The 22583-nt window shown below is 49.3% G+C and overlaps 1 protein-coding gene across 1 annotated transcript in view; it reads right to left on the reverse strand.

Annotated features, from left to right (window-relative positions):
- The window catches only part of EPHA2 (EPH receptor A2), a 46626-nt gene that overhangs the window by 23377 nt on the left and 666 nt on the right, over nucleotides 1-22583 (reverse strand). Inside the window, exons 2-3 of the mRNA XM_087702367.1 lie at nucleotides 11041-11108; nucleotides 8798-9458 (exon numbers count right to left, since the gene is read on the reverse strand). Of these exons, the coding sequence (XP_087558493.1) occupies nucleotides 8798-9458; nucleotides 11041-11108 (729 nt within the window). The remainder of the gene's footprint in view (nucleotides 1-8797; nucleotides 9459-11040; nucleotides 11109-22583) is intronic.

Here is a 22583-nt window from a genome sequence, read left to right on the forward strand (position 1 = left end):
AATGTGCTGAGGTGTGGGAAGAATAAACATAGATGGGCTCCCCCAGGACAGATGCGGCTCTAGGCCCTGTTGTTGTTCGTTGCATGTCCGACCCAACATTCCTCCAGGCCTTCCTGTCCTCTACCATCCTCTGGAGTCCTTTTAAGCTCACGCCGACTGCTTCGGAGACTCCATCCAGCCACCTCCTTCTCTGCTGTCCCCTTCTTCTTTTGCCCTCCATCGTTCCCAGCATGAGGCTCTTCTCCAGGGAGTCCTTCTTCCTTCTCATTAGGTGGCCAAAATCTTTTGAGTTTCCTCTTCAGGATCTGGCCTTCTAAAGAGCAGTCACGGTTGATCTCCTCTAGGACTGACCGGTTGGATGGCCTTGCAGTCCAAGGGACTTGAAGGAGTCTTCTCCAGCACCAGAGTTTGGTGCTCAGCCTTCCTTATGGTCCAACTTTCACAGCCATCCATTGCAACTGGGAAAACCATTGCCTTGACTAGACACCTTTTTTAAAAAATAATTTTTTATTCTTTTTAAACAAAACAACACATACAAAACAAAGCAAGAGAGGAAAAGAAGAACAGCTTTCCTCCATTTCATCAAGCATGTCGTTTGATTACAAGTTTTTGTGCATCAATTCTTAAACTTAGGATTAACATCACTGGTTTACATTAAACATAGCTGAATGTTTCGCTGTCGTTGAGCATTATACGTTCAGATTACCATTAATATCATTTCATTTGTAACAATCCTTTTTTTCCTTGAATTCATAATTATCTATCAAATAACAATGAGTCTTTAAACTATTATAGTATCACCTATCTCTAAAGAGTAAAAGCGAAAATTGGAACAAAGAATTCCCATTGGTTTATAATAAAGCATTCATATTTTTCAAGACTAGACGCACTTGTGTTGGCAGGGTGATGTCTCTGCTTTTTAGGATGCTGTCTAGATTTGCCATAGCTTTCCTCCCCAGGAGCAAGCCTCTTTTAATTTCTTGCCTGCAGTCAGGGCCGGATTTTCCTATAGGCTAACTAGGCTTCAGCCTAGGGCCTCAAGATCAAGAGGGGCCTACATTCAAATTGTTAGCAAAATTAAAATTACACTATTCTAAAAACAGTGAACACTAAAACACTGAACCGAAAACAAGGAGAAATTCTACGCATATGACTTAATAAACAAACATAAAAATGTATTGGTTAAGATCGTTCCAGCGCCGCGGCAGTTGGGGAGCCCGCCCACGTTCCCGGCACTGGCGGTCGGGCGAGAGGCGCGGCCGCTCCCAGTAGCCGCCCCTTCGACGCGGAGCCCACCAGCGGCCAGGCAGGTGAGGGCAAGGGGGCCGAGCCGGGCAGCTGAGCGCAGCAGGGGAGGCGGCTGGCCTCGCTGCCTTTGCCGCAGAGCAGAGCCGCCCTCCGTCAGGAGGCCAGCTATATATATTGATATATATCACAGTAATGATGTATTTTATTGTCTCTCATGTAATTTAGAAACTTAAAAATGGGAGGTGAAAGGGCTTCATAAGTGGAATAGCCTAGGGCCTCTTTTCATCTAAATCCGTCCCTGCCTGCAGTCCCCATCATACACCCCCTTGGTAAAAGATTCTTCTTGAGCTCTGTAGATTCAAGAGATCTTCAACTCTTGTCTGTCTTTCTAAACTTCTGCCTAGCCTGGAACTTTTATTACCATGCAAAGATTAAATCAGGCAAACAAACAATAGAGATTACAGGCTGAATAGAAAAAGGCAGCTTGGGTTTTTGGAAGCCGTTTCTCCAGAAACAACAACATTGCCACTCCAAAGTTCAGCCTGCCTTTATGCGGGTGGTCCCTTTTCAGTCTGCAGAGAAACAAAGGGGAAGGCAGCAAACCTGCCCCATAAATGAGCCGGCGGGCAGGAGCGAAGGGGTGGTGCCAAGAGCCCTTCCCTCGAGGGGGATCAGCGCGCAACAGGCAGGGCTGAGATGGTGGGGCCTAAGATGCTACCGAGATCTCGGAATGCATGTTTTTTTTTAATGTACGGTGTGACTGTTTATCCCTTATTGTTTCCTTCCCCCACAACAAGGAAATTTAGGCAACTCCCATTGAAATGAGTTGCAAATACCAGTTGTTAAGAGTATAGGTCAGTGTTGGTGAAACTTTTGGGCACAAAGTGCTGAAGGTTTGGCAGTTCGAATCCCTAGCACCGCGTAACGGAGTGAGCTCCCGTTCCTTGTCCCAGCTTCTGCCAACCTAGCAGTTCAAAAGCACGTAAAAATGCAAGTAGAAAATTGGTCTTTCCCATCTGGCTCAATGGCTAAGACGCTGAGCTTGTCGATCAGAAAAGTCGGCAGTTCGGCGGTTCAAATCCCTAGCGCCGTGAAACGGAGTGAGTTCCCGTGACTTGTCCCAGCTTCTGCCAGTCCAAAAGCACATAAAAATGCAAGTACAAAAGTAGGGACCACCTTTGGTGGGAAGGTCACAGCGTTCCATGCGCCTTAAGCGTTGAGGCACGCCGGCTACATGACCACCGAGACGTCTTCGGGCAGCGCTGGCTCTTCGGCTTTGAAACAGAGATGAGCACCGCCCCCTAGAGTCAGAAACAACTAGCACATATGTGCGAGGGGAACCTTTACCTTTACCCAGTGGGTGAAGAGCTGGTATACTAGTATATTTCAGTTTTAGGATTTAAAAAAAAGAATGTCCAATTGCAGCTATTATTTTATCAGAGATGGTTCAGTAAAGCAAAAGGAAAACAGAGAGTCTATTCTACTGAGGTGGCGCAGTGATTAGAGTGCAGTCCTGCAAGCTACTTCAGCTGACTGCCAGCTGCAGTTTGGCAGTTCAAATCTCACAGGCTCAAGGTTGACTCAGCTTTCCATCCTTCCAAGATAGGTACAGTGAGGACCCAGATTGTTGTTGTTGTTGGGGGGGGGGGAATACGCTGACTCTGTAAACCGCTTAGAAGGAGCTGTAAAGCACTGTGAAGCAGTATATAAGTGTAAGTGCCCTTCCTTCCTTCCTTCCTTCCTTCCTTCCTTCCTTCCTTCCTTCCTTCCTTCCTTCCTTTCCTCCTTCCCAGTGGTTAAAATGTAGTATTGTGGGCTGACTCTGCCCAGTACCAGCAGTTCAATCCTGACCAACTGGCTGAAGGTTAACTCAGCCTTTCATCCTTCCGAGGTGGATAAAATTAGGACCCAGATTGTTGGGGACAAGAGGCTGACCCTGTCAACCGCTTAGAGAGGGCTGTAAACGCACTATGAAGTGGTATATAAATCTAAGTGCTATTGCTACCCAGAATGACCATTTACTAGGTGTTTATGGGATAAAAATCACCTTTGGGACAATTGACTAAGGTTTGTTGCAAGTCCAACGTAAATACATAGGATTTCTTGATGCGTCCAGAAGCATCTATGGCGCATCCTCTAATCGAGAACCTAAAGGGCCAATGTGTGCGTCTTTTTAACAGTAACGGGGGCTAAAAATTGGCCAGAGGACCTAGCTTGCCTAGACATGTGCAGCACCGAAGAGGCGTCTGGCACAGGGTGAAGCTTTCTGGGCACATCTTAAAACTGGAACGGGGCCACCTTCCCCCCCCCCCCCACCTTAGCAAAGACTTCTCTCTGTGCCTCGGGGCCAAAGGGGGGCACGTACAATTAGAAGGCGTGTTGAGGCCTTGCCTTGGGCTGCCAGGCAGGTGTGCCAGCAGCTGTTTCCTTGGTATTAACTGGGAGTGGTGGTTATAATGGGTAGTCAGGATGCTGTTGAACTGACTGCGACAATACGTACCGTCTGCGGTGTCTTGCGGCAGTACAGATCTCCTAAAACTCTTAACTCAGAATGCAAATTGTTCCAGCAACTCCACCCTTCGATTGGTCAGAATTCTAAATCGTGTTTTAACGTTCAAGGGGGAAATTCATGCAACACCAACCATAGGTTTAAACGCTTTGCTTATTACGTTGATTATTCCCCTAATGCTGCTACATGACATCATAAGGTGAACTGAAACCAGGTGTGAAATCCAGTAGGTTCTGACAGGTTCTGGAGAACCGGTAGCAGAAATTTTGAGTGGTTCGGAGAACCGGTAGCAGAAATTTTGAGTAGTTCGGAGAACCAGTAGCAGAAATTTTGAGTAGTTCAAAGAACTGGCAGCGGAAATTTTGAGTAGTTTGGAGAATCGATAGAAGAAATTTTGAGTAGTTCGGAGAACTGGTAGTGGAATTTTTGAGTAGTTCAAAGGACCAGTAGCGGAAATTTTGAGTATTCCAGAGAACCGGTAGCAGAAATTTTGATTAGTTCAAAGAACAGGTAGCGGAAATTTTGAGTAGTTCGGGGAACCGTTAACAGAAATTTGAGTAGTTCGGAGAACCAGTAGCAGAAATTTTGAGTAGTTCAAAGAACTGGTACCGGAAATTTTGAGTAGTTCGGAGAACCGGTAGCGGAAATTTTGAGTAGTTCAAAGAACTGGTAGCGGAAATTTTGAGTAGTTTGGAGAACCGGTAGTGGAAATTTTGAGTAGTTCGGAGAACCGGTAGCGGAAATTTTGACTGGTTTTGGAGAACCAGCAAATGCCATCTCTGGCTGGCTCCAGAGTGGGGAGGGAATGGAGACTTTGCAGTATCCTTCCCCTGCCCCGCCCACCAAGCCCCATCCATCACGCCATGCCCACCAAGCCCCGCCCACAGAACCAGTAGTAAAACCATTTGAATTTCAACACTGGCTGAAACCCAGTTAGACAATTATAATATCTGCATTAAATTAGCAGATAGGTAGAGCTACCAAATCAGGCTACCAACATCTGGATGACTGCCAATAACAGCCAAGGGATCTGCAGCCACAATCTGCAGCCCAGATCTTGTAGGAGTAGTGGAGGTCAACTCAATGCTTTGGAAACCAATATGTCACAGCCGCAATCTCTGATTAGGGGCTTTTTACCCAGGTGCCCTTTCAAATTGGTGCTCTTTACCTGTTGCCTTCTGAAATAATTGTGATATTAATATTGCTAATTGAGAGAGCCGGATGCCATCATCTTAGTTTTCTAAGATCAAAAAATCTAAACGGACATCTAAACTTAAAAAAAAACTAAGCTCATGGCATCCGGCCATCTCAATTCCTGGCAAATACAGTAGATGGGGAAGAAACGGAGGTAGTGTCTGATTTTATTTTCCTGGGCTCCAAGATCACCGCAGATGGGGACTGCAGCCAAGAAATTAAAACATGCTTACTCCTGGGGAGGAAAGCGATGGAAAATCTAGACAGCCTGTTAAAAAGCAGAGACATCATCCTGCCAGCAAAAGTGCGTCTAGTCAAGGCTGTGGTTTTCCCAGTTGCAATGGACGGCTGGGGTTGATGAGTTCCCCTCCCCTCTCGACTTGTATGGCCGTATGGCTCTTGTGTATTTTAATTATATGTATTGTGTTTGTATCCCCTTTCCCCTTTTGAGTTGTTCGCCGCCCTGAGTCCCTCCCGGAGAAGGGTGGCATACAAATAAATTAAATCTGAAATCTGAAATCTGAAATCTGGCTGTAAAAGCACTGAGCCTGATCTAACAGGATGGAATTCAATGTAGAGAAAAGTAAAGTCCTACACTTAGGTAAGAAAAACTAAAAGTACATATATAAACTGGGCGAAACCAGGCTTAATAGCAGAGACTGTGAGAGGGATCTTGGAGTCTTTAGTGTACAACCAGCTAAATATGAGCCAGCAGTGTGCAGCGGCAGCCAAAAAAGGCAATGCAATCCTAAATTGCATTAACAGAGGGATACAATCAAGATCAAGGGAGGGACTAATACCACTCTATAAAACCTTAGTAAAGCCACGCCTAGAGTACTGCATCCAGTTTTGGTCCCCACACTATAAAAAATATCTTGAGAGCCTAGAAAAAGTGCAGAGAAGAGCAACCAGGATGATGAGGGGACTGGAAACCGAAGACTGAAAGAGAAGAATGGTTGCAGGAACTGGGCCTGGCTGGTCTAGTGAAGAGAAGGACCAGGGGAGACAGGATAAGAGTCTTCCAATATTTGAGGAGCTGCCACAGAGAGGAGGGGAGGTCAAGCTATTTCCCAAAGCCCCCAAAGGCCACACAAGGAATAATAATAATGGATGGAAACTGAACCAGGAGAGATTCAACCTGGAAATAAGGAGGAACTTTCTGACAGTGAGAACAATCAACCCATGGAGCAGAAGTTGCCTTCAGAAGTTGGGGAAGCTTCATCAATGGAGGCTTTCGAGAAGAGGCCACTTGTCAGAAATGGTGTATTTGAGCGGGGGTTGGGCTAGATGACCTACAAGGTCCCTTCCAACTCTGTTAATCTGTTAAACAACCAGCACCGTCTCCATATTTGGACCCTGGCGACACTGGCTATCAGGGAGGGAAGTGTGATAATGGCCTATCAGATAAGCCCCGCAGCGAAGAGGGAAAGGGGGGGGGGAGGCTGTTGGGAAGTCTGTTTGTGCTCAAGAGTGCTCCATAACCTTGGGAGCTCCGTATCTCTCTCTCCAAACTCCAGGCACATTCCTGAGGCACAATCTGCTTGCCACAGCCTCCTTGTGCGCCTACACACCTCCTCCCTGCTTAGGGACTCGGCTTATGCTGGCTGTTCTCAAGAGCCTGAAGCCAACTCCTGGTCCCGACAAAAACCCCTTTTATCAATTGACTGTGAATTTGCTCATTCACATCCAGGCAAAGTCTTTCAAGGGAGGATTTAAAGTCACAGACCTTATCTGGCTTGGAGAGTTGCCAGGTTGATATCTGCAGAACCTGGCCAGGAGTCTCGGAGAGTCACTTACCAATGAAGGGAACTAATTGTCTCCTGCAAACTCCTCTCCCCCTTCGCTCCTCTTTTATTTCCTCTGGGAGGGACCAGTCAGCGTCCACCTGTGGCCTTACTCCCAAGTCGACCCTTGTTTTTCAACTGTTCCCTTCGTCTGGTCACTCTGCGCATGCACACACTGGGAACAGGCTCCAGCTGTTCTTCTGCCTCACTGATGTCTGACTCTGAAGGCAGCTGATAATTGGCATACGGCCCTGGTCCACTCTCTGCCTCCGACACAGAGCCCTCATCAGAGCCTCCCCCAGACTCCAGGACTGGCCCATGTTCCTCCCCAGCTTCCTCACTGTCTGAATCTGCTGCCAGTTCTGCTGGTGGACCACAACACTGGCTGGAACATTCTGCCTATCCAAGGAATGCCCAATCACCTGTTGGGACATACACTGACTTTTTCAGGCCCCATGATCGAATCCTTAGCGGTAGCTTCTGAAGCAGGGAAAAACCCGCCCTGTCAAATGGCCTCACTGGCTCTGCCAGGTGCCGGCAGGATCTGAGGTTTTTCCCTGCCACCCCGCTGTTCTTGTCAAGCAGGAACTGAGCCAGAGACGGCACACCCCAGCCAGGAGACAGAGGGTGTCTCTCTAGGGAGGGAGGGGATCGGCTGGTTCTCCAGCAGTTTCCTGCAGGGCTGAAGTACACCTGCTCGGCCTCCCGCACGACACCTGGGGAGCGGCTGCAAGGGAGCCCCTGTACTACCTCTCCTGCCAGGCATCCACCTGCAAATGCTTCCCCATGGTCAGATCTCCAAGGCCAGGCTTGTCCTGGAGCCCCCTTATTTCTCCAACAGGAAGGGCAAAGCCATGGCAAATCCCCCCCCCCACCTCTGCTTGGATATTAGATGCCCTCCTTCTCATGTGGCTTCAAAGCCCTTTGATCCACCCCAAAATAAGGGGCTAGGTTAAGGACCTGCAGAGAAGTAAGTGTAGAGAAGAGCAACCAAGATGATTAGGGGACTGGAGGCTAAAACATATGAAGAACGGTTGCAGGAACTGGGTATGTCTAGTTTAATGAAAAGAAGGACTAGGGGAGACATGAGAACAGTCATCCAATATCTCAGGGGCTGCCACAAAAAAGAGGGAGTCAAACTATTCTCCAAAGTACTTCAAGGCAGGAGAAGAAGCAATGGATGCAAACTAATCAAGGAGCGAAGCAACTTAGAACTAAGGAGAAATTTCCTGACAGTGAGAACAATTAATCAGTGGAACAGAATTTGCCTCCAGAAGTTGTGAATGCCCCAACACTGGAGGTTTTTAAGAAGATGTTGGATAGCCATTTATCTGAAGGGGTGTAGGGTTTCCTGCCTATACAGGGGGTTGGACTAGAAGACCTTCAAGGTCCCTCCAAACTCTGTTATTCTAAGTGTGCACAGTCCTTTACGTCTGTGTACATTCTTACTCTTTCTGCTCAGTCTCGTCTTGGCAATATTCCAGTTCACACACACACACACACACACACACACACACACACACACACACACACACACTCCTGCCCCAACCAAATGAAAATGGGATAAGCCCGCTTGCTTCCCTTGGGTTGTCATGCTAGAACAACCTTTTTGTTGTCACGTGTCAAAAGTGTACATGTGCGGCCACACCCATAATGCAATACACCCCTCCCGCACCCTGCCCTCCTGCAAATCCACATGTCACCCCACACTCCCCCCACCCCTGCACGACACCCCTTTACACCGCAAATGCTCGTGCATGTACCCCATTCCCCCGGGCATACACGGCAGAGACCCAAAAATTATCTGGCTGGCGGGAGGCACGCGGACATACACAGTGGAGCTGAGCTGGGGCCCTGGCTCACGTAACCGCAAAGAGGCTCTGCCTACCACCTCTGCCATAGGTTCGCCATTACAGTTCAAGAATCTGGCCATTGTTTCACTTTCATAGAAGCCAGAACTGATCTGCCCCCTCCTCAACTTTTCAAAACCGTCGTTTATTGAGTGCCCGGCAGGCTAAAAATTCAGTAAACAAAGCCAGAGGTAGAGTCATGTTTTACTTACCCCTGCAGCTGTCGCCGTCTTTTTCGTATCCTTCTCGGCAAAGGCACTCGCCAATAGGCACCAGCCACTCCCCGTCCGAGTTGCAGTGCATGAAGGGCTCCTCGGTTGCCACAGCTTCTGCCACACAGGTGCCAGGCACCTTGGCCAGCGCTTGTGAATCGGCCCCAGCAATGGTTTCCGGGAAGCTGGCCATATTGCGGAAGACGGCGGGACACTTCTTGTAGTAGATTCGGACGGAGAGGAGTGCCACGCAGGCCCCGATGTCCTGGAAGGCCACGTAGAATCCCTTCCGGGTGAGGGGCCCGACCGAGCGCACCTCCACGTTGATCTTGACGTTGCGGGTGCTGAAGTCCTCCAGCAGGGTGATCTCGTCGGGGGCGATCGTGTCAATCTTTTGGAACTGGCGCTTCTGGAAATTGATGCCGTAGTCGACGTCCGACTCCGCGTAGAAGAGGTTGAAAGTCTCCTTGCAGGTGCCCGTCCCAGGTGAGAAGGTGTTGCAGTCCCGGACTGTGAACTGGATTTCAATGAAGATACGCTGGGCTTCCCCGCGGTAGATCCAGTTGGTCCTCAGCCAGTTATCCTGATCGCCTTCCTGCACGTTGCAGACGGAGTAGATGTAGATGAGGGATTCGTTCATAACGTTCTGAAGAAGATCCCACTGGTGGAAGGAGGAGAAGACATCACGGGGTTGCTTTTAACACAGCGCACAGCCACACAACTCCTCACTCTGGGCCATCACGGCCAATTCTAATAAAGACTCCTCATCTACATCTTAATCTAGAAAGGGATGCAGTGGCTCAGCCATCACTAGATTTAGTCATCACTAATCTAGCTGCCATTATCAAATTTACAATCAATTCCTTTTTTTTTGTTTCATTTATATCCTGTTTTTCCACCAGCAACAGTAATGCAATTCTCGGTGACATGTCTAAATTGATATTCAAGAGTGCTCTAATTTCTCTAAACACCATGTGCCATATTTTGGGGGCAGTCCCACCACATAGGTTTATATGTTCCAACCTCTTCCTTGCACTGCCAACAAAATATTTGTATTTTTACCATTTATTTACATTAACTCTAACACTAATGTTGGATGTAGAGGAGGGCCTTCTCTGTGGCTGCTCCGACCCTCTGGAACGATCTCCCCGTGGAGATTCGGACCCCCACCACCCTTCAGGCTTTCCGCAAAGCCGTCAAGACCTGGCTGTTCCGGCAGGCCTGGGGCTGATGAGTTCCCATCCCCACTCGAATTGTGTGGCTGTTGTGAGTTTTAAATTGTTTCTGTGTTTTGTTGTCTGTCTTTTGTTTTTTTTTCTGTATTGCCCCCTTCCCTCCTGGTTTGTTAGCCGCCCTGAGTCCCTCTGGGAATAGGGCGGCATACAAGTTTAATAAACCTAACCTAACCTAACTAACTCCAAAAGGGACACGGTGGCTCAGTGGCTAAGATGCTGAGCTTGTCGATCAGAAAGGTCGGCAGTTTGGCGGCTCGAATCCCGGCTCGCCGCGTAACGGAGTGAGCTTCTGCCAACCTAGCAGATTGAAAGCAGGTTAAAAAATGCAAGTAGAAAAATAGGGACCACCTTTGGTGGGAAGGGAACAGTGTTCCGTGCGCTTTTGGCATTGAGTCATGCCGGCCACATGACCACGGAGACGTCTTCGGACAGCACTGGCTTTTTGGTTTTAAATTGGAGATGAGCACTGCCCCCTAGAGTCGGGAACAACTAGCATGGATGTGTGGGGAAAACTTAAAAAGGTAACTTTTTTCCATTTGCCAATCCTTTCAAAACCCAATTAAGTTTAGCGGTATCCTATCATTGTACTGTTTTAATCCGATGTAGAAACGTTTTTCGTTCAACCTTCTCCGCCCTGCTAATGTTGCTCTGCATTCTAGACCCCACAGTGGAAGGTTTATTTCCCTGTTGCTCCCAAGAAGAGTCATTATTCCCTTTTTAAAAAAAATGAAAACGGATATTTTAAGCAAAGCTTGTTCTAGGCTTTCCCACTAGAGCAGTGTTTCTCAACCTTGGCAACTTGAAGATGTCCGGACTTCAACTCCCAGAATTCCCCAGCCAGCATTCGCTGGCTGGGGAATTCTGGGAGTTGAAGTCCGGACATCTTCAAGTTGCTAAGGTTGAGAAACACTGCACTAGAGGGAATTTCCACCCTTAAAAATCGAGTTGACACTGAAAGGTTGTTGTTTTTTCTAGACCAGGAGCAATTTTGCAAGAGGTGCGACTTACCCCTTTTCCATAGGGATGATTGAGCCATCCGAGATCCCCCTGGGCCTTGGCGAAATCTAGCAGGACGACTAGAAGAAAAAAGGAGACGTGTGCCAAAAGATGCCTTTTAAGACAGTATCGCTTGAGACCCATAAGCCCTTCAAACTTGTGGGGAAATAATAGGAAGTCTTTAAAGCTCTAGAAACGCATGGGGAATGCAGACGATTTCACAGCTGCAGGGAGAGGCAAAGACTTAAAACCTCCAGATAAGTCTTAAGCAGGGGTTGGCAATCTGCGGCTCTGGAGCCGCATGTGGCTCTTTCATCCCTCTGCTGCGGCTCCCTGTCGCCAGTCGGCTCTACAGTTGATAGGGCTTTCAGTTAGGACAGGTAGAGGAAAAAGGATGCCGTGCTAGGAGGAGACTCTATGATGGGGGAACTGGACTTCCAGTCAGCTCCAGAATTGAATGGGGGGCTTTTGGTTGGGACATTTGTGGCTATTTGAGTGTTGAAGGTTGCTGACCACTGGTCTTAAGTAAAGAGAATGGGATGCCCCTTAACCATTAAGAGTGGCAGTTGTTGTGCCAGCGGCTAATCCCTGGGAGCAGGGCGCTCAATAGGAAAAGGATAATTTTCTCCCCAAAGTTAGAATAGAATAGAATAGAATAGAATAGAATAGAATAGAATAGATAGCCAACACATAGCCAACATCGTATTGTATTATTAAATGTTTACATCAATTCATCTTACCATCAACTCCCAAAAACAATCATTGGCTCTTCTGCTCTCCATACACCATATTTGTACCTTATCCATCACTTTCTTCTCCCTCTCTCCTCCCTCTCCCTACCTCCTTTCTTCCCTCTGTCACCCTTCCCTTCTCTGTCCCATATTTTTTGTGCAGTGTCTCAATCCCTGGGCGCTTCTCTCCGCTAACAGGCGGCAAAGCTAAGTGCCCGAAGGACCCCATCCCATCCCGAATTCATATTATCGGTCCACGGGATTTAAAATTATGAAGCAGTGATGGGATTCAGCCGGTTCGCACCTATTCGGGAGAACCGGTTCGTAACTTTCTAAGCAGTCCGGAGAACTGGTTGTTGGAAGAAATCTTATTTTATTTTTTCCCCACTTTACAGGGCTAATCCTGTAAAGAAGGCAGGAAGGAAAAATTCTGGTGTTGTTTCTAGCCTCATCTTTATTGCCCTGCTTACAGAAACTGCCTCTCCGGTTAACCCTTATTACATTGTAACAGCTAAGACGAAGCGCCCATCGACGTGAGTTGGCCACAGCCACATTGTCACATGACCACCGAGCTATGCCTACCCAGCTGGTCATTATGGCAGAGAACCGGTTGTTAAATTATTTGAATCCCACCACTGTTATGAAGGTAGTGGTTTACATGGGGCTGCCCTTGAAAAGTGTTCGAAGACTTCAGCTAGTCCAGAATGCAGCCGCGCGAGCGATTGTGGGTGCACCTAGGTACACCCACGTTACACCTATCCTCCGCGAGCTGCGCTGGCTGCCCATCGGTCTCTGGACTCGCTTCAAGGTGCTAGTCGCTACTTATAAAAGCCCTACATGGCATCGGACCTGGGTACCTGAGAGATCGTCTCCTGCCAATTACCTCCCGAAGACCAATTCGATCGCACAGGCTTGGCCTTCTCCGGGTTCCATCTGCCAGCCAATGCCGGCTGGCGACCCTCCGAGGGAGAGCCTTCTCTGTTGCTGCCCCGGCCCTCTGGAATGAGCTCCCCGTGGACCCTTACTACCCTCCCGGCCTTCGGTAAAGCTACTAAGTCCTGGCTGTTCCGGCAGGCTGGGGGTTGGAATGTTTGGAATGTACCCACCCCCGTTTCAATTGTGACTGCTGTGGATTTTTAATATTGTTTGTATTGTCTTATTTATTCCCCCCCTGTTTATTGTGAGCCGCCCGGAGTCCTTCGGGAGTGGGCGGCATACAAAATCAATAAACCTAAACTTAAACCTAAACCTGAGGTCCAAAAGACTGGTGACCCTTGCTTTAAAGTATTCGTAGTTCCAAGGTTAAACAAGTAGGACTTCCCAAATCTTTGGCTACAAGTGGATAAGAAATAAGTTTTGCAGTACCCGCTCTGCACCTGTGGAAGCATTTCCCCATCTCCTCCTCCTGTCCAAGATCCGAGCCGTGGAGTATCCTGTCCCCTGTGACTCTTTCCTCTCCTCTATGGGCTCCTGGAAGCAGAGGTGCCTTTAGAAGAGCCAAAGGCTGTTTAATTCTGGCTTGCCGCCAAGTTACCTCGATATGTGTCATCTCCAAATCCTGACGTTTTGACCCGAGAATCTGGGAGAGTCTTGGGACAGACAAAAGGTGACTAAGCCCATCGTCAGGGGTGTAGGTGGTGAGGCTTTTGTGTACGTTAAAACCTCTTCCGTATCACAGACCGCCCAAAGGACACTTCCTCCTCTTAGGACAAGGCTGCTGCACGTTTCAAAAAGGGCCAACGCGCCCCACAGCAGGTGGAGGTCCGACCGCTTACTTGGCCGGGATCCCCCCTTTGTACAGCAGTCTGTTCTGACCTTGGCTTCCCGAGAGCATGAAGCAAACTCCTTGTCCCTTTTATTAATTGACTGTGAATTCTGCTCATTCACATCCAGCAAAATCTTTCAAGGGAGGATTTATGGTCACAGACCTTATCTGGCTTGGACAGCTGCCAGGCCGATCTCTGCAAAACTTGGCAAGGAGTCTCGGAGAGTCATGAACCAATTAAGTAAACTAGTTGTCACTGGCAAACTCCACTCCCCTTTCGCTCCTCTTTTATGTCCTCTGGGAGGGGCCATTCATCGTCCACCTGTGGACTTACTCCCAAGTCGATCCCTGTTGTTTAGCCGTTCCCTTCGCCTGGCAATTGCACATGCGCTCACTGGGAACAGGCTCCAGCTGTTCCTCTGCCTCACTGATGTCTGACTCTGAAGGCAGCTGATAACTGGCATACAGCTCTGGCCCCCTCTCTGCCTCCGACACAGAGCCTTCATCAGCGCCTTCCCCAGACTCCAGGACTGGCCCATCTTCCTCCCCAACCTCCTTACTGTCCGAATCTGCAGCCAGATCCGCTGGCCGCTATCGGGCCACAGCACAGTCTTTCCCTCAAACCTAAGCCTCCGTGAGCTGCGGAGAGGTTCCCTGTTGCCCCGCAGTCCATGCGGCCTGTGGCATTTCCAGCTCCATTGCCCTCCTAGAGACGTTACTGGCTCCGTCAAGCCTCTGGAAATTCCTGCCTTGTGGGTTACACTTTCCTGGGATGGGGGGGGGGGGGGCGGGGCACCAAGCTCTCCTGGCACATGCAGCCATTCAGGAGATTTAAGGGGCAAGTCCAATCTGGGTTCATGAAGAGCTGGGTGGGGGGATGGCTGTGTAGAAACTTAAATCGAGAATGGATACTTAACATGAAATTAATCTAAAGTTCTATGCCTAGAATGGAATGGAGTTGATCCCTCTAACACAAGAGCTGCTTCAGTGGGTCAGACCCAAAATAGATCAGAGGCATGGCCCAAAGGCAAGGGGCATCTTTAGGAATTGTTGTTGTTGTTGTTGTTGTTGTTAGTTGCAAAGTCGTGTCCGACCCATCTTAACCCCAAGGACAACGTCCCTCCAGGCCTTCCTGTCCTCTCCCATCCTCTGGAGTCCATTGAAGCTCACGCCTGCTGCTTCGGTGACTCCATCCAGCCACCTCCTTCTCTGCCGTCCCCTTCTTCTCTTGCCCTCCATCGCTCCCAGCATGAGGCTCTTCTCCAGGGGGTCCTTCTTCCTTCTCACTAGGTGCCTAAAGGATTTGAGTTTCCTCTTCAGGATCTGGCCTTCTAAAGAGCAACCAGGGTTGATCTCCTCTAGGACTGACCGGTTGGATGGCCTCCGCAGTCCAAGGGGCTTGCAGGAGTCTTCTCCAGCACCAGAGTTCAAAGGCCTCCATTCTTTGGCTTTGTTATGGTCCAACCTTCACAGCCATCCATTGCAACTGGGAAAACCACAGCCTTGACTAGATGTACTTTCGTTGGCAGGGTGATGTCTCTGCTTTTTAGAATGCTGTCTAGATTTGCTATAGCTTTCCTTCCCAGAAGCAAGTATCTTTTAATTTCTTGGCTGCATCCCCCATCAGCGATGATCTTGAAGCCCAGGAAAATAAAACCTGCCACGACCTCCATTTCTTCCCCATCTATTTGCCAGGAGTTGAGAGGGCCGGATGCCATGATCTTAATTTTTAGTTTAGATTTTTAGATCTTAGAAAACTAAGATCAGGGCATCCGGCCCCCTCAATTAATAGGAATTAATACTCAGTCTCAACTGCCCCGATGGAGCCATCCTTCGAAGGCTTATTGGGAACACTGTCAATCTTCTCTTCCATCAGATGCAGCTTACCACTCTCTCTCTTTCTCTTTTCGTCCTCCCAGTGGCTCCCTCCACGAGGGAGCCAGTGAGTGACCCTGTGACCTTTTGGGTCAGTCAGGCCTGGGCTTCAATCCATTCCCCCCCCCCCCCCGCAATCGAGCTTTGCATGATGGCTTCAATTCCTGACCCTCGTAAATCAAAGGAGCTTAAAAAAAAATCACGTCTCCTCCCAGAGTGCTTGTAAGCAACATCTGGAATCGTTTTTCTTTCCCACCAACTTCCAGAGTTAATTTTAAACTTCACCCTCTTCTTACAGCCTGCAGAAGGTTGGGGTTTTTTTTAAAAAAAAAATGGCCTGTTTTTCAATCCCATGCAAAGCTGGGTCGGGGGGGGGGTGGAGGGAGGGAGGGGAATGAGAGCCCACAATTCCACGCCTGGCTAAGGATTTATAGCCAAGCGGTTTGCAGGAATTTGTGCCGTCAGTGACACAGAGATGAAACGCAGTGGAGCCTGACAGCAGCAAAAACCTCAAATCAAAGTCCTGGCTTCAGAATTTTTTTTGCATGGATTTGAAAAAGCCCGAATGCCAAGCCAAGCCCAAGATCTTGATGCCCTAAGAGAGAGAGAGAGAGTTCATCTGAGCATACGCAGAAGCCTCTCCCTCCTGAAGGGGGCACCCCCACCGCAGCCCCCCCGCCCACCGCAAGATTAGGGAGACCAAGGAAGCTCCAGCTTCTGGCAGCAACCTCTTAACAAAGGCAACAGAGATGGACGCTTTAAAACAATTTGCCCCAATTACCCGAGTTTAGGGAATTGGCGGGATTCGAATTCAAACCACAAGGGATCAGAAAGATCCCTTGGGTTTAAAGGTGAAGGTAAAGGTTCCCCTTGCACCTATGTGCTAGTCGTTCCCGACTCTAGGGGGCGGTGCTCATCTCCGTTTCAAAGCCGAAGAGCCAGCACTGTCCGGACACGTCTTCGTAGTCATGTGGCTGGCATGACTCAACTCGCGGAGGCGCACGCAACGCTGTTCCCTTCCCACCAAAGGTGGTCCCTATTTTTCTACTTTTTTACGTGCTTTTGAACTGCTAGGTTGGCAGAAGCCGGGACAAGTCACGAGAGCTCACTCCGTTACACGGCGCTAGGGATTCGAACCGCCGAACGGCTGACCTTTCTTCTCGAAAAGCTCGTGCATGCCATAGGTTCACCATCACGGGTCTAGACTGAGGAGAAAGTAGCAGGCAGGAATTCAGTATCTTGCCCTTGTGTGAAGCTGTGCAATGATGGCACCAGAGTTTGGTTCCTACCGGTTTGGCCGAATAGGTAGCAACTTGGCAGGCTGGGTTGCTGGAACCAGCAGCGACCCAGGCCTGCCACGCCCTCGAACCAGTTCTCTCGGCAGCACCGTAGGCGCCGCCATCTTCTTTTGGGCTTCTGCGCATGTGCAGAAGTATTTTTTTTTTAGTACTGCTCATGCACGCACAGCAGCATCCAGGGTGTGCGTGCGGCACATCCCTGAGCGAACCGGCAATCACAGCAGCCAGAAGCCACCCCCGCGTGGCACCTCCAACCGATACGCGTGCACTTCCGAGGCCCCGGGACAGTTTGTCCTAATCGGAGCCCTTTCAGAGTCCATGTCGTCAGTTTTTTGGGGAGATTTAAAACAAATTCAAGTTAGGCAAATGGGAGGAAGGCAGAATCCGCCACAATGCTAACATTATTGCAGATCAGCACACATGCACACAGACACACACACACAGAGAAAGAGAGAGCGAGGCGGTTTAGGACGAGGGAAATCTGAAGAGTGATTTTGCGCACCGCCCTCAACTCGGTTGGAAGATGCGGTTTTGGGAGAGCCAGCGAAGGAGGGATCGCCACACAAGAGTCTTGAGAAGAGCCGGGCAAAAGGGGAACTGCTTACTGGACAGATCTCTCCCGCCTGCCTCCCCCCGCACCCACCCAGCCCGCCACCATAATTAGAGGCCAGCCAGCCTTCCTTGCCCCTTCATTAACTTCATTCCTGCCTTTTCTTGCAAGCCCAGCACGGCCCTTCAGATTTGAGGCTTGGAAGAGGTTCCCCTGGCTTGTGGGTCTGCAATGGGGTGGGGTGGAGAATTCTCTTTGGGCAAGCTCAAAGCAGCAGCAGTAGGGCCCCCTCCTCTCCCCTGCCAGGCTGCCACCCTGGATGCTTCAAGGAAGCTGGCAGAGAAGGCCAGGCCCTTGCTGTCTTTGGGCCATGAGGAGCAGAGATGGCTTCCTACCGGTTCGGATCGGTTCGGATGAACCGGTAGTAACTTGGTGGCTTGGGTCACCAAGAAGAAAGAGTTGGAACATATACACATATGTGGTGGGACTGCACAAAAAATATGGGACACGGTGTTTAGATAAATTAGAGCACTCTTGAATATAAATTTAGACATGTCACCGAGAATTGCATTACTGTTTAGTGATTTTAGTGATTTTATTAATATTTATAGGCCGCCCTTTTCCCTGAGGGGACTCAGGGCGGCTTACATAAAATGGGGAAGGGAGGGTACAGACAATAGACACAAAATAGTACATAAAAGTAAAATAGTAAACAACATTCATTCATCTGTTGCTGGTGGAAAAACAGGATATAAATGAAACAAAAAAAGGAATTGATTGTAAATTTGGTAATGGCCACTAGATTAGTGATGGCTAAATATTGGGGATGAGATTGGGATATTCAAAGAAATGAGTGATATAATGAAATTTGGAGCATGGCAACAAATGATAAATTAATACCAGAAATTAAATTTAAAAGAGGGCTGATCAATGCAAATAATTATAATGAAATAAAGGGGGGGTTTATAAAATCTGTGTTGGTGGAAGGCAAAGGGAATAAACCTACTCAAGAATATATGTTGTTTTGGAGATGATAAGGGCACAATTGGAATATATTGTATATCTTTTAGTTGTGATAGATCAGGGGTCCCCAAACTTGGCAAGTTTAAGACTTGTGGACTTCAAGGAGTTGAAGTCCACAAGTCTTAAAGTTGCAAAGTTTAAAGACCTCTGTTATGGATGAAGAAATAAATATAAGCAGGGGGAAGGATCTCCAGGGGGTGGGCGTGCACTGTAATATTAGTTTTTTTTTCTTTTTCTTTCTTTTTTATATTTAGATGTATATGTACTATGTTTGTATTTTTTTCTATTTAAAATAAAAATAACAATTGTGGAGTTAGGATAATTTCTCCAATCTTCCAGATGGGAGCTGCCGAGACCCGAGAAGCGACAAGGGTTAGATGTCGGCTTTCGGAAACATGGCGTCACCCTTCCAAAGGGATAGGCCCGGACTTGTTCGTTTGCTGGCTCGGCGGAAGGGCTGCCCTGGAAGGCTTCAAGGTTTCCCTCCGCCCAGCTCAGAGACTGGGAGGCCTAGTCAGGTGGGAAAGTGGCTAAGCTGGGAAGCGGCATTGTGAATTTCCTCCTTTCCGAATATTTCTGGCATGACTCTTCAGCCCTGAACGCAGAAGCATTCCCAGCCCAGGAGCCTGTCCTGCATGGCTAAGTAGGGAAAGACTCATCTTTGGAACTGTTCATTTGAGAGGCCGGTGTGTTTGTGTGTTTGTGTGTGTGTGTGTGTGAGAGAGAGAGAGAGAGAGGGAGGGAGGGTGGGAGAGAGGGAAGGAGGAGGCTGCCCCTCCCATATGAAGGAAAAACAGAGCCTGTTCCTCTGAGCCACTCGCAGAGCGGGTGTAAGGCTTCCTAAAAATGCCCTAATTAATTCATGAGTATCGAGCCAAGTTTCAGTTCAAAACTAGTCACTTATTAGGAACGTCCTAGGCAAGATCTTTTCGCAGTCAGGGCTAAGCACTGTTTGAGTTATAGCTGAACCGTAGTTATAGTTAACCGTAACGGAGTTGGAAGGGACCTTGGAGGTCATCTAGTCCAACCCCCTGCTCAACGCAGGAGACCTGTACTGGGGATTCGAACCTCCGAACATTGCCAACCTTTCTGCCTTTTCTCTTTCAGTTTTAAGAAGACACTTGCTCTCCGATAGGCTGATCACATCGATCAGCTTGACTTTCCTGGGGTCCATTCGGGAGCCCTTCCCTGGCCAGCCTCCGCCTACGATAGCAGCCAGACTGCCATTGCTCAATCCGGTGTGAACTCTCTGCACCATCGCTGGGCCCGTAGTTATGTAACCAGGCAGCAGAATCGGGAAGATTCCCCCCCCCCCGGCAGCGAAGATCTCCAAATCCAGCTGCTTTCTCATCTGGGCGAGAACCCCACTTCTTCTCTAATCCAAGCGGTCGGCCGGAAAAGCAGAGATACAACAGGGCCACCTCATGCTCCCTTGCTTGCGTTAGTTGGATCCCAAGCGTATCATTCCACAAAAATCATCTTCAGGCCGTTCAATATCACATTTATCTCCGTGGGTTTGAATACAAAGTTCACCCTCCCCGCTTTCCCAGAGGAGGGAGACCCTCCCTCTAGCCCAGGGGTGTCAAACACCATATCATTGAGGGCTGCATCAAGGTGTTTGACCTTGGGGTTGGGGGTGGGCATGGCCACCTTGAAATCACTCGTGTTGGGGGGGGGCAGCCCTCTGCCAGTGAAAACGCCCCCCCCCTGACTTCCGTTTTCGCTGGCAGCAGTGCCGTGGACCTTCACTGTTTCCAAGCCGGGCCTGCGGGCCGGATCTAAACACCCTGCGGGCTGGATGCGCCCTACGGGTCTTGAGTTTGACACCCCTGCTCTAAACCCATTCTCTGTGTTTCCATCATCCTGAAACAGGTTGCCTCTCAAATACGCCCAGGCCTCAATCCCTGTAATTAGCAATAGCAATAGCAGTTAGACTTATATACCGCTTCATAGGGCTTTCAGCCCTCTCTAAGCGGTTTACAGAGTCAGCATATCGCCCCCACAGTCTGGGTCCTCATTTCACCCACCTCGGAAGGATGGAAGGCTGAGTCAACCTTGAGCCGGTGAGATTTGAACCGCCGAACTGCAGATAGCAGTCAGCTGAAGTGGCCTGCAGTACTGCACTCTAACCACTGCGCCACCTCGGCTCTCTCTCTTTCACACCCTATACCAGCGACGGCCAACCTTTTTCTTATGGCGTGCCAAAATTGTGCACAGGTGCGTTATCGTGCACGCTCGCGTACCCCACTAATGCCCGCACACGCGTGCGTGCCCACACCAATTCAAGCCTCCCTGCCCACCTGTACATGCACGCGCGAACCCCCCCACCCCGGCACATGCGTGCACAACTCCCCCACCCCAGACTCCGGAGTCTTTCCTGTAGCCTGGGGAGGGTGAAAACGGTCCCAACGGGCAAACCGGAAGGCTGGAAATCACTGGCAGGTACACGGATGCCCTGTTGGGCCTCTTTTTCGCCTTCCCCAGCCTCCCAGAGGCTTTCCTGAAGCCTGGGGAGGGTGAAAACAGCCACCCCCAACTCTCCGGAAGGCCGGAAATCAGCTGGCAGGCGCGCGGATGCGTGCCGGAGTCGACGACTTGACATGCCAGCAAATATGTCTCCGTGTGCCTCCTGTGGAACGCATGTCATAGGTTCGCGATCACGGCCATATATCCTTCCTATGTCACCTTTTCATTCTAACAAGAGCTCTTCAGGTGTTTTTTTTTTTAAATAGAGATAATTGTACTTAAACGTTAAAGACCAACACACACCCACACACACCGATTCCACAAAGCACGCAAAGCTGCTTAATCAATAACCTTTTCGGGACCCTGAGATCTTAAATATAAGAACAAGCGCCCTTTTGAGAATGGTAATGAATAGAACCGCACAAATACGCAGGCTGCGAAGTCTCTCAAGTCATTGGATCCAGTTCGCACACGGTTTGATGGGGGTGAAAAGTATCATAAATAAAATAAATAAAACATTTTTAAAAAAAGAGAGAGAATGGCTTGCCTCTAAATCAGTGGGTCTCAACCTTCCCAATGCCGCGACCCTTTAATACAGTTCCTCGTGTTGTGGTGACCCCCAACCATAAAATTATGTTATGTTTTCCTATTTTTTTGAAAATATGTGTTTTCCGATGGTCTAAGATGATGCCCGTGAAAGGGTCGTTTGACCCCCAAAGGGGTCCCCACCCACAAGTTGAGAACCGCTGCTCTAATTCAAGAGCCTCCCCCCCCCCAACACAGGATGAGGTGAGGCCCCTTTCCGGCACCCTAGATTGCCCCCCCCCAAATCTGAGGGGGACATCCACTATCCATGTAGGGCCTGTCAATATCCGTGTCTCCCTTTCCTTTCTTCCCTGACTTTTTCTAAATCACACACACACACACAAACACACACACACACACACACACACACACACAAGGACACCGATTATTTTCCCTGCAGTGTTCTGCAGTTTTATTCAGTCTGTGGGCAATGCTTGAGTACAATGCCAAGTCCGGGGTTTCTCCTATTCTGTGATTGCGGGTGTGTGGTGTCCCTTCTAATTGCCACACACTTGGGGCAACCGGCCATGTGAAGTCAAACACTTGTCTGGGAGGTGTGTGTGTGTGTGTAACTGCATCCTGGGCCTCTGTCTCTCCCTCCCCCCCCCCCGCCGCTTCCCCAGACACACCTTGGAAGTAAAACAAGGCAGTCATATTTTCAGGGTGTGTCTGGCGCCTTCCCACCGTGCCCAGCCCAGCCGGAAACTGAGCTGCTGTTACCCTCCTTCGGAGCAAAGTGGCACCAGCCACCAAAGGCAGCATGGCTGGTTGGTTTCCTCCTCCTCGGCCACAGTTTTCCCCCTGGCTGCTTCCTCCCAACCACCTTCCTCCAGTCCAGTCCCCCACCATCTCCCCCCTGCTGGAGATCTGGCAAGCCAGTCTTCCCTTCTCTCCCCCTCCCCTTCCTCTCTCCTCCAGGCATCCCAGCTTCACTCTAAAGGGAAGAGATTAACCTTTGCCAGGCATTGGGAGAAAGCAACTTTGGCAGCGCAACTAGGGCCGGAGTGTGTGTGCGCGTGTGTTTGTGTGTGTGTGTGAGAGAGAGAGACAGAGACAGTGTGGGTGAGAGAGTGTGAGAAAGTGTGTGTGTGAGAGTGTGTGAGAAAGAGTGAGTGTGTGTGTGAGAGAGAGAACAAGTGTGTGTGTGAGGGAGTATGCATGTGTGAGAGAGGGGGAGTGTGTGTGTGAGAGAGAAAGAGTGTATGAGAGAGGGGGGGTAGAGGGAGTGTGTGTGAGAGAGAGAGGGGGGGAGAGAAAGTGTG

This window comes from Thamnophis sirtalis, unplaced genomic scaffold (genome assembly GCF_051295495.1).
Source record: "Thamnophis sirtalis isolate CommonGarterSnake01/CBP01778 unplaced genomic scaffold, rThaSir2_p1.2 scaffold_15, whole genome shotgun sequence".
In the NCBI taxonomy this organism is placed as follows: domain Eukaryota; kingdom Metazoa; phylum Chordata; class Lepidosauria; order Squamata; family Natricidae; genus Thamnophis; species Thamnophis sirtalis.